Below are 12,426 nucleotides of genomic sequence, written 5' to 3'. Positions count from 1 at the left end.
AATCCTTATATTAATTAAGCTAAAGATAGTATTTCATCTGTATCATTCAATAAAACAAATAGCACATATTTCCTCAGACTAAATCACATCTCTGTGTAACTAGCACAGAAGAAATCATTCTTATTTAGCTTAGTTTGACACCACGGAAAAGCTTTTTGAGGTGTTTAGAGATTTCCTTCATTTTTAGACCATATATAATTGGATTAAAAAGAGGATTATACAGAACCACTTGTAAAGTCATTATTAAACGCACACGTTTTTGGAAAAACAAATTCTATTCAAACTATACTGATATCATATATCATCAAACAGAAGAAGCAGATTAAAACCAACAGGTGAGGTAAACAGGTCTCTGCAGCTTTTTTCCTGACATCTCTACTGCTGCGGTAGGATATTATAATGATCTTTGTGTAAGTAAAGAGTATGAAAAGCACAGGGAGAACCGTAAGATTTAGAAAAGCAAACAAACCAACTACATATATTGCTTTTGACATGACACAGTGAAGTTTTAAGATTGAATTGTTGCAAAAAATCCCTTTCAAAGTGAAGTCACAGAGTTTTTTGTCAGCACTTAATCCAGTTAGCAATACAATCTGCATGGCAGGCAGAAACCAAGCTAACAGTAGTAATGTATTAACAGTTGTTTTTCTCATGATAGTTGGATATTGCAGAGGTTTACATATAGAAACATATCTATCAAAGGCCATGGCTACCAACAGTAACATGTCTGAACCAGCTGAAGTATAAAACATAAAAGACTGAAAAAGACACGCTTGATAAGATATGATCTGTTTTTCAGATAACAAGTCAACCAACAGCTTCGGGTAGATATTAGTGCTGAACAGAATAGAGTTTACTGACAAAGCTGCAATGAAAATGTACATCGGCTCATGGAGGTTTTGGTGAGCCCAGATCAGGTACACAATGATAGAATTACTGAAAATTATTAAAACATACAATGCACACATAATTAAAAAATAAAGATATCTGTATTTGCCCACTTCTACATAACCACCAAGAGTTATGTATGTCACATTTAATTCATCATTCATTTCAATATTGTTAGTAATTAAATAATTATGATTGAAATGGTAACAACAAAAGTATATGAATCAAAATAAGAAAACGAGTGTAGATGTTAAGACTGCCTCAAAAGAATTACATTAAATTGTCTAATTGATTTCCAGAAATCTGACCTGATCATTACCTTGACTGCTTGATCATCTGTGGAAATGAGAAAGTGAGGGAAGTTTTTATGAGATATCTTTATCCTCAAAGGATCTCATTAAACTTTCCATCAGCGTGACAAAAACAACTTTAAAACTTGATGATTCGTTCATCCACATGAACTCTTTTCCCATCAATTTTACAAATCATAATCAACCAGAATGTTAATTTGTTGCATTACATTGCTATATTATCCTATTATATTTTTGGTTTTGCCTTCTCCAGTAAAGATAGGTAGGTAGGTTGGTATTTACTTTATTAATCCCTGAGGGGAATTTTTTTTTTCCGCTACAGCAGCATACAGAAGCAATAAGATATAGAAATAATATAATAAAATAATAAAATAGAATCTAATCATAGAAAAGCAATAAAATAGCAGTAAATAGCAGTAAAAAAATATAAACTATAAAATGCACAGTATATACAGCACATTATATATCTATATATATATTATATACAAACAAACCAAGAAACACAATCAACAGTGTTATTGTAGTGTGATGGATTTTACCAGAAGTGAGTTATTGTACAGTCTTATTGCAGTGGGCAGGAATGATCTCCTGTATCAGGAATGATCTCCTGTATCTGTCCTTGTGACAGCGGAGCTGGAGGAGTCTTTTGGAGAAAGAGCTCCGCTGTCCCTGCAGCAGGTGGTGGAGAGGGTGGTCAGGATTATCCAAGATGGATAATAGTTTGTTCAGCATCCTCCTCTCCACCACCTTTTCCAGACTATCTAGTTTGTAGCCGATGATGGAGCCGGCCTTCTTAACCAGTTTGTTAAGTCTGTTGGTGTCACCGGCTCCAATGCTGCTCCCCCAGCAGACCACAGTGAAGTACAATGCACTGGCCATAACAGATGGTAGAACATCTCCAACATCTCACTGCACACATTGAAGGATCGAAGTTTCCTCAAGAAAAAGAGTCGACTCATCACCTTCTTGTAGACAGCGTTGATGTTGGTCTTCCAGTTCAGTCTGTTGTCGATGGACACACCCAGGTACTTGTACTCCACAACCATGTCCACCTCCTCTCCAAGAACTCTCAGCGGTTGTGGAGCCGTCGTCTTCCTCCTGAAGTCGACCACCATCTCTCTGGTCTTGGCCACGTTCAGGAGCAGGTGATTCCTTCCCGCCCACTCCACAAAGTCCTCCACTACTGCCCTGTGCTCATCCTCCCGTCCATCCCTTATACATCCTACCACTGCAGAGTCATCAGAGAACTTCTGCAGATGGCAGGACTCTGAGTTGTACTGGAAGTCAGTTGTGTATAAGGTGAACAGGAAGGAGACAGAACAGTTCCCTGAGGAGCTCCAGTACCACTGACCACAGTATCAGACAGCACACTGCCCAGACGGACAAACTGTGGACTGCCTGTCAGGTAGTCAGTGATCCAGGAGACGGTGGACGTGTCCACCCCCACCACCTGCAGCTTCTCACTCAGTAGCAGTGGTTGGATGGTGTTGAATGCACTGGAGAAATCAAAGAAAGTGATTCTCACAGAGTCACTGGTTCCATCCAGGTGAGACTGAGCTCGTTGCAGCAGGTAGATGATGGCATCGTCCACTCCCACATGAGGCTGGTATGCAAATTGCAGCGGGTCCAGAGAAGATTTCACCAGCGGCCTGAGGTGGGCCAAGACCAGCCTCTCCAGCACCTTCATCACTTGAGATGTGAGGGCAACCGGTCGGTAGTCGTTGAAGGCGGATGGCATCGTCTTCTTAGGTACTGGAACCAGGCAGGACGCCTTCCACAGCACCGGGACCTCCTCCTGCTTCAGGCTCAGGTTGAAGAGGTGTTGTAGGACCTCAGCCAGCTGGACAGCGCAGGTCTTCAGGACCCCGGGGCTGATGCTGTAAGGTCCTGCAGCCTTGCGCTGGTGGAGTCTCTCCAGCTGTCTCCTAACCTGGCCAGTCATCACAGAGAGAGGGGGGCATGGAGTCGATGGAGGAAGAGCCCTTTGAGATTGAGGGCTCTGTGCAGTTCACCAGGGGGGCCAGAGGGGGGAGGGGGAGGCAGCAGAGGTGTTTGGGAGGTGTGAGGTGTGGAGGAGACAGATGAGGGTGGTGAACTAAACCTGTTGAAGAAACAGTTTAGCTCATTGTTCCTCTCCAGGTTCCCCCTGGTTGTTCCTCTCCAGGTTCCCCCTGGTTGTCTCTCTCTCCCCTTCAACCCAGTAATCTCCTTCATCCCGGTCCACACCTCCCTCACGTTGTTCTGCTGGAGTTTGGCCTCCAGCTTCCTCCTGTAGGAGTCCTTGCACTCTCTCATCTTCTCCTTCAGGTGGCGCTGCACTCTCCTGAGCTCCTCTCTGTCCCCAGACCTGAAGGCTGCTTTGTTCTTATTAAGAAGCACTTTCAGGTCACTGGTGATCCACGGCTTGTTGTTGGAGAAGCAGTGTACAGTCCGGGATGGTACGGTGGTGTGTTCACAGAATTTAATGTATTCTGTGATACAGTCCGTCATGCTGTTGATGTCCTCCCCATGTGGTCCACACAGCACATCCCAGTCCGTGGACTCAAAGCAGTCCTGCAGGGTGTCTTTAGCCTCCTGTGTCCACCTCCTCACAGTCCTGGTGGTCACAGGCTGCCTCTGCACCAGAGGAACATACTAGGGAGTCAGCAGGACCAGGTTGTGGTCTGATCTACCAAGGGGGGGAAGGGCAGTTGCACTGAATGCATCCATGGCATTAGCATACAGTAAGTCCAGAGTTTTATTGTCCCGGGTGGGGCAGTTAACATACTGGTGCAAAGTTGGCAGTACTTTATCCAGACTGGTTAAAGTCTCCAGTAACTGCCAAAAATGCACCGGGATGCTTAGTCTGAAGTTTGGACACAGTGGAGTAGATGGTGTCTACTGCTGCCTCTACGTCAGCTGATGGAGGAACGTACACAATGATAACGATGGCGGACGAGAACTCACTCTGCAAATAATACGGGCGCATCCCCACGGCTAGAAGTTCAATGTCCGGGCTACAGAAACGTTCCTTCACACACACGTGGTCGGGATTGCACCACCTCTCGTTCACGTAGCCTGCAATCCCTCCACCTTTCTTCTTGCCGCTCCGAACAACGTCTCCGTCCTCCCGAACAGTCCTGAAGCCGGGTACGGCCGCGCTGTGGTCCGGGAGATGTGAGTGCAGCCATGTCTCGGTGAAACACATGATGCTGCACTCCCGGTACTCTCTCTGGGTCTTTACCAGCGCGCTGAACTCGTCCGTCTTGTTGGCCAACGACCTCACGTTCCCCATCAAGATCTCTGGTACCGATGGTTTATATCTCATCCTCTTCACCTTCAGCTTAGCTCCAGCTCTGCAACCCCGACGTCTTCTCCGAAGTTCGTCCGGGATTTCAGGCCTCGCTCCGGGCAGCAGTAGTAGAGGCCTACCCAGCGCGATCAGCTGATCATGCGAGTAAACAATGGCTCCAGTCCCCAGTGCGTGGCTCTCCGTTACAAAGAGGAAAATAGTAGAAGAAGAGCCACCAGAAAAGTGGAAAAGTTACGGTCCCTTTATTTTTTTGAGCAGCGTGTATCAGTGCACAATGAGAAAAAAACATTAAAGACTGACCCTCTGTTCTACAGTTCTTTAACCTAATGCTGTTTGATGTTATCTTGGATTTTTACAAAGGATGATGATAGTTTACAATGTAAATGCGGTGAAAATGAACGTGGTGGAGTGACAGCACGTATGATATAATGAGCACAATTAAATCTGAGATATAAATTTGCTTTTATCATGTACAGTTCAAATTTGTTTATGGAATATTTATAGGTCACGAGCAAAAATGAGCCTGCTGGTTAGAATGATAATGATAAAGTGGACCCATGTCCAAATAAGATGTGATATGAAGTGAAATAAAATGTGAGAGGCTTCGTTATACGTATCAAGTTGTCTGTCACATTTCATTTCTACAATCTGGCTTCAATTCACCACCTCACCGTCTGTGTTGCTAATTTTCCCTGATAGTCAGAGTTTGTTTACAGGTGTGCACTATTTACCATCAAGTTTGTTTTTATAAATCCTGACTTTTGCGTGGGGAGTGTCGTACGCCTTTTTCAGGCCCTGTTGTGTGCGTACGCAACGGTTAGAAATGAGGCCCCTGATCTGTTCCAAGTCCTGAGTGATGCAGAAAAAGGCGGTTGAACTGTGTTTTCTCTGAAAGCTGGTTGCCCTGTTAGACATGGGTTGTACTGCCTCATACTATGTGTTTATTCTATTATGTGTATGTGCTGGAGACAAAGATCAGCTTATGACAGTTAACTGTTCATGCAAAATAAACAGATCATTTAAACACAACAACATTATTGGTTTATTTGCTTTGAATTTTATTATTAGTTTTTTTTCTGAACAAAACTTGCAACAAAACTTATTATGAAATGTTAGAAGTTACAGTCGAAGTGACCACACAATGATAAACAAACAGTCATCATTAAAAAACTTAAAATGCACATATTACAAATAGAAGAACTTCAGTACAACAAAATTATTAATATACAATTGTATGCTCTCATTTGAAGAAATTTATATCTTTAATATTACGTATCAAAGATGGTGCACCTTATACTGATGACATATCCTGTATTTAAAATGTTGACACCTGCTAAAACTATTGTAAACTTCATTATTATTTTACCAGTGAATATGATCACAAGTAACAGATCAAGCAAAACTTTGTGGCACAAATCATTATGGAGAATCGACGTGGCAAATTAATCCTTATATTAATTAAGCTAAAGACAGTATTTCATCTGTATCATCCAATAAAACAAATATCCCATATTTCCTCCAAGTAAATCACATCTCTGTGTAACTAGCACAGAAGAAATCGATCTTATTTAGCTTAGTTTGACACCACGGAAAAGCTTTTTGAGGTGTTTAGAGATTTCCTTCATTTTTAGACCATATATAATTGGATTAAAAAGAGGATTATACAGAACCACTTGTAAAGTCATTATTAAACGCACACTTTTTGGAAAATCAAATTCTATTCGAACTATACTGACATCATATGTAACCAAACAGGAGAAGCAGATTAAAACCAACAGGTGAGGTAAACAGGTCTCTGCAACTTTTTTCCTGACATCTCTACCGCTGCGGTAGGATATTATAATGATCTTTGTGTAAGTAAAAAGTATGAAAAGCACAGGGAGAATCGTAAGATTTAGCAAAGCAACCAAACCATATACATATATTGCTTTTGACCTCGCACAGTTAAGTTTTAAGACTGAATTGTTGCAAAAAATCCCTTTCAAAGTGAAGTCACAGAGTTTTTTGTCAGCACTTAATCCAGGTAGCACAGCAATCTGCATGGCAGGCTGAAACCAAGCTAACAGTAGTAATGTATTAACAGTTGTTTTTCTCATGATAGTTGGATATTGCAGAGGTTTACATATAGAAACATATCTATCAAAGGCCATGGCTACCAACAGTAAGAAATCTGAACCAGCTAAACTGTAAAACATAAAACACTGAAAAAGACACGCTTGATAAGATATGATCTGTTTTTCAGATAAAAAGTCAACCAACAGCTTCGGGTAGATATTAGTGCTGAACAGAATAGAGTTTACTGACAAAGCTGCAATGAAAATGTACATCGGCTCATGGAGGTTTTGGTGAGCCCAGATCAGGTACACAATGATAGAATTACTGAAAATTATTAAAACATACAATGCACACATAATTAAAAAATAAAGATATCTGTATTTGCCCAATTCTACATAACCACCAAGAGTTATGTATGTCACATTTAATTCATCATTCATTTCAATATTGTTAGTAATTAAATAATTATGATTGAAATGGTAACAACAAAAGTATATGAATCAAAACAAGAAAACGAGTGTAGATGTTAAGACTGCCTCGAAAGAATTACATTAACTTGTCTTATTGATTTCCAGATATCTGACCTGATCATTACCTTGACTGCTTGATCATCTGTGGGAATGAGAAAGTGAGGGAAGTTTTTATGAGATATCTTTATCCTCAAAGGATCTCATTAAACTTTCCATCAGCGTGACAAAAACAACATTAAAACTTGATGATTCGTTCATCCACATGAACTCTTTTCCCATCCATTTTACAAATCATAATCAATCAGAATGTTAATTTGTTGCATTACATTGCTATATTATCCTATTATATTTTTGCTTTTGCCTTCTCCTGTAAAGCACATTGAACTGCATTATTTGTATGAAATGTGCTTTACAAATAATGTTTATTATTATTATTATTATTATTATTATTATTATTATTATCATATAGATGATCAATATGTTACAACCCTCTTTCCACAAAATTTGGGACGCTATATAAAATATAAATATTAACAGAATACATTAATTTGCAAATCATATAAACCTATATAATTAAAATAGACAAAAGATAACACGTCAATGTTGATACTGAGACATTTTAAACAAATTTATTGTTTTATAAAAAGCATATCTTTCAATTTGACGTGACCAACATGTTTCAAAAAGTTGGGAGCAAATTACTGGAAAATTTGTCTAGTGCCAAAAAATAATAAAAACAAAAACACTGATTAACTTAAGTAAAATGATTGGCAATTAAAAGAGCATCTTTCACCACTCATGAAGCACTATGTGAGCAAATAGTGCATCAATTTAATAATAATGTTCCTCAACATGAAATTGCAAAGAATTTTGGGGGTTTCATCATCTACAGTACAAATAATCATTAAAAGATTCCAAGAATCCTGAAAAATCTCTGTACGTAAGGAACAAGGCCGAAAACCAACATTGATTTTTGATCCCTCATGGGGCATCGCATACAAAAAAATATAAAAAAGATATGAATCTTTCATGGAAATCACTGCATGGCCTCACTTCCAAAAACATAAACTTTATGTACATGATCCAGAAATGTTCTTCCTTCTCTGGGGCTGAGCTCATTTAAGATGGACTGAGGCAAAGTGGAAAGCTGTGTTTTGGTGTGATGAACCAAAATTTGAAATTATTTTTGGGATTCTTTGATGCCACGTTCTCTGAGCTAAAGAGGAGAAAGACCCTGACATGCCAAGAAGAAACCTAAATATGAAAATGATCTAGAAAGTCAGCTGCTTTCTCTGCGCCCGTGCTTAGTTAAGATTGACCGAGGGAAAGTGGAAAACTGTCTTGTGGTCAGAAGGATAAAGAATTAAGAAAGCAAATTAAAATGGATAGGAAATTAGAATTACTGCAGAGTGGTTGCATGCTTCCGCTAACCAGTCAAGTTGTAGTTTATATGCATATGTGTCCAAACTAATATAGAGGATGCTGCAAAGAAGCTTTAAATTTTAAAAGTGGATGGTTCAGATCCATACGATCACCATAGTTTCTAAATGGACATCCCCAGGGTAATATAACTAATTTAGTATCTGTCATAAATGTGAAATATAGTCACAATCTCACCTACTGCCCCTCAGTTTTGGTGTAATAATGAACAGGAAAGAGCAATAATTATATTATTAGATTAGATATTTCAAATTACCAAGTTATGGACACAAAATGTTGTTATGTCACAGTTACCTTTGACCACCAAATTGTATTTAGTTCATCTTTGAGTCCAAATAAAAGTCAGTGCCAAATATTAGACATTTTTCAGGCCCTGTTGTGTGCGTACGCAACATTTATAAATATCAAGTTGTCCTTCACATTTCTGTGATGTGGTGTGGCAGGACTGGACCCAAATGCAGACACAGAATCAAGTTCAGGTACAGAAACTGTTTTTATTTACTGGTGGCCAGGCCTAATGTCTCTTCTCCGCTCTCTCTCCTCTTCCTGAGTCGGGAGGGAAAGTCCAACGAACTCTGACCGTGGAGCGGGGCCAGCTGGTGCAGCCACGCACTCAGTTCTGGTCCGGGCAGGATCAGGTGGGGCCGTAGATACGCAGGCAGGCAGGCAGGCAGGCAGGCAGGCAGCTCCAGAGGTCCTACGAAGCGCAGGAACAGGTCCACTGTGTGGTTTCCAAGGTCCAACACAGGGTAGCAGGCAGGGTGGAGGTAGTCCACAGCAAGAGGACAGGACAGGACAGGACAGGACAAGACGCTGTTAGCACTGGGGACGAGTTAAGGGTGAGTGGATGTAGCTGACAGTATGAACCGACACATCAGGACTGCAGGACCAGGGTTGATATCGTGTCGGGAGGTGATTAGAGTGATGAGGAACCGGTGTGTCAACCTGCAGCTGGTCATCAGCAGGATTGTCTGCAGCTTTGCAGGCTGATGAGGGGAGCAGCCATGGGAGGTGACTGGAGGTGGGGAGAGGAGGACACAGAACAAAACACAAAACACATGGCAAACAACAACAAATACACAGGGGAACAACAGCACACATGAGGAAAGGAGATCTGGAGAAACAGAGGTCAAAACACACAGGGTCAGACAGGGATCCTGACAATTTCATTTCTGCAATCTGGCTTCAATTCACCACCTCACCGTCTGTGTTGCTAATTTTCCCCGATGGTCAGAGTTTGTTTACAGGTGTGCACTATTTACCATCAAGTTTGTTTTTATAAATCCTGACTTTTGCGTGGGGAGTGTCGTACACCTTTTTCAGGCCCTGTTGTGTGCGTACGCAACGGTTAGAAATGAGGCCCCTGATCTGTTCCAAGTCCTGAGTGATGCAGAAAAAGGCGGTTGAACTGTGTTTTCTCTGAAAGCTGGTTGCCCTGTTAGACATGGGTTGTACTGCCTCATGCTATGTGTTTATTCTATTATGTGTATGTGCTGGAGACAAAGATCAGCTTATGACAGTTAACTGTTCATGCAAAATAAACAGATCATTTTAACACAACAACATTGTTGGTTTATTTGCTTTGAATTTTATTTTATTGTTTTTTTCTTAACAAAACTTACAACAAAACTTATTATGAAATGTTAGAAGTTACAGTCCAAGCGACCACACACTGATAAACAAACAGTCATCATTAAAAAAAAACTTAAAATGCACATATTACAAATATAAGGACTTCAGTACAACAAAATTATTAATATACATTTGATTTTGAATATTACTTATCAAAGATGGTACACCTTATACTGATGACATATTCGGTATTTAAAATGTTGATAACTGCTAAAACTATTGTATACTTCATTTTTATCGTACCACTGAATATGATCACAAGTAACAGATCAAGCAAAACTTTGTGGCACAAATCATTATGGAGAATCGACGTGGCAAATTAATCCTTATGTTAATTAAGCTAAAGATAGTATTTCATCGGTATCATTCAATAAAACAAATATCCTACATTTCCTCAAAGTAAATCACATCTCTGTGTAACTAGCACAGAAGAAATCATCCTTATTTAGCTTAGTTTGACATGACGGAAAAGCTTTTTGAGGTGTTTAGAGATTTCCTTCATTTTTAGACCATATATAATTGGATTAAAAAGAGGATTATACAGAACCACTTGTAAAGTCATTATTAAACGCACACTTTTTGGAAAATCAAAATCTATTCGAGCTATACTGACATCATATATAATCAAACAGGAGAAGCAGATTAAAACCAACAGGTGAGGTAAACAGGTCTCTGCAGCTTTTTTCCTGACATCTCTACCGCTGCAGTAGGATATTATAATGATCTTTGTTTAAGTAAAGAGTATGAAAAGCACAGGGAGAACCGTAAGATTTAGCAACACAACCAAACCATATACATATATTGCTTTTGACGTGCCACAGTGAAGTTTTAAGATTGAATTGTTGCAAAAAATCCCTTTCAAAGTGAAGTCACAGAGTTTTTCGTCAGCCCTTACTCCATGTGGCACTGCAATCTGCACGGCAGGCAGAAACCAAGCTAACAGTAGTAATGTATTAACAGTTGTTTTTCTCATGATAGTTGGATATTGCAGAGGTTTACATATAGAAACATATCTATCAAAGGCCATGGCTACCAACAGTAAGAAATCTGAACAAGCTAAACTATAAAACATAAAATACTGAAAAAGACACGCTTGATAAGATATAATCTGTTTTTCAGATAAAAAGGCAACCAACAGCTTCGGGTAGATATTAGTGCTGAACAGAATAGAGTTTACTGACAAAGCTGCAATGAAAATGTACATCGGCTCATGGAGGTTTTGGTGAGCCCAGATCAGGTACACAATGATAGAATTACTGAAAATTATTAAAAACATACAATGCACACATAATTAATAAATAAAGATATCTGTATTTGCCCACTTCTACATAACCACCAAGAGTTATGTATGTCACATTTAATTCATCATTCATTTCAATATTGTTAGTAATTAAATAATTATGATTGAAATGGTAACAACAAAAGTATATGAATCAAAACAAGAAAACGAGTGTAGATGTTAAGACTGCCTCAAAAGAATTACATAAATTGTCTAATTGATTTCCAGATATCTGACCTTATCTTTACCTTGACTGCTTGATCATCTGTGGAAATGAGAAAGTGAGGGAAGTTTTTATGAGATATCTTTATCCTCAAAGGATCTCATTAAACTTTCCATCAGCGTGACAAAAACAACATTAAAACTTGATGATTCGTTCATCCACATGAACTCTTTTCCCATCCATTTTACAAATCATAATTAACTAGAATGTTAATTTGTTGCATTACGTTGCTATATTATCCTATTATATTTTTGCTTTTGCCTTCTCCTGTAAAGCACATTGAACTGCATTGTTTGTATGAAAGTTGCTGTACAAATAATGTTTATTATTATTATTATTATTATTATTATTATTATTATTATTATCATATAGATGATCAATACATTACAACGCTGTTTCCACAAAATTTGGGACGCTATATAAAATATAAATATTAACAGAATACATTGATTTACAAATCATATAAACCTATATAATTAAAATAGACAAAAGATAACACGTCAATGCTGATACTGAGAAATTTTAAACAAAGTTATTGTTTTATAAAAAGTATATCTTTCAATTTAACGTGACCAACATGTTTCAAAAAGTTGGGAGGAAATTATTGGAAAATTTGTCTAATGCCAAAAAATAATAAAAACAAAAACACTGATTAACTTAAGTAACATGATTGGCAATTAAAAGAGCATCTTTCACCACTCATGAAGCACTATGTGAGCAAATAGTGCATCAATTTAATAATAATGTTCCTCAACATAAAATTGCAAAGAATTTGAGGATTTCATCATCGACGGTATAAAATATCATTGTGTTGTTGTTACTCTGCATGAAGCGCT

At 38.9% G+C, this 12,426-nt stretch overlaps 2 protein-coding genes and 1 pseudogene across 2 annotated transcripts; all 3 read right to left on the bottom strand.

Annotated features, from left to right (window-relative positions):
- Positions 1-124: 124 nt before the first annotated feature.
- On the bottom strand, positions 125-1,052 carry LOC138201679 (olfactory receptor-like protein OLF4). Its single transcript, XM_069155294.1, is given in 2 exon segments — positions 125-253; positions 255-1,052. Coding segments are annotated over 2 exon segments (927 nt in total).
- Positions 1,053-6,059: 5,007 nt separating this feature from the next.
- On the bottom strand, positions 6,060-7,001 carry LOC138201678 (olfactory receptor 51E1-like). The gene has a single exon (XM_069155293.1). The coding sequence runs from the start codon at positions 6,984-6,986 to the stop codon at positions 6,060-6,062; it is 927 nt and encodes a 308-aa protein (XP_069011394.1). The 5' UTR covers positions 6,987-7,001.
- A 1,949-nt stretch (positions 7,002-8,950) lies between these two features.
- Positions 8,951-11,461, bottom strand: LOC138201677 (olfactory receptor 11A1-like; annotated as a pseudogene).
- Between the last annotated feature and the right edge of the window lie 965 nt (positions 11,462-12,426).

This window comes from Embiotoca jacksoni, unplaced genomic scaffold, assembly GCF_022577435.1.
Source record: "Embiotoca jacksoni isolate LCO1_2020_lvr unplaced genomic scaffold, fEmbJac1.0.p SCAF_2, whole genome shotgun sequence".
NCBI classification, from domain to species: Eukaryota; Metazoa; Chordata; class Actinopteri; family Embiotocidae; genus Embiotoca; species Embiotoca jacksoni.
This window is presented reverse-complemented; position numbering and strand designations above follow the sequence as displayed.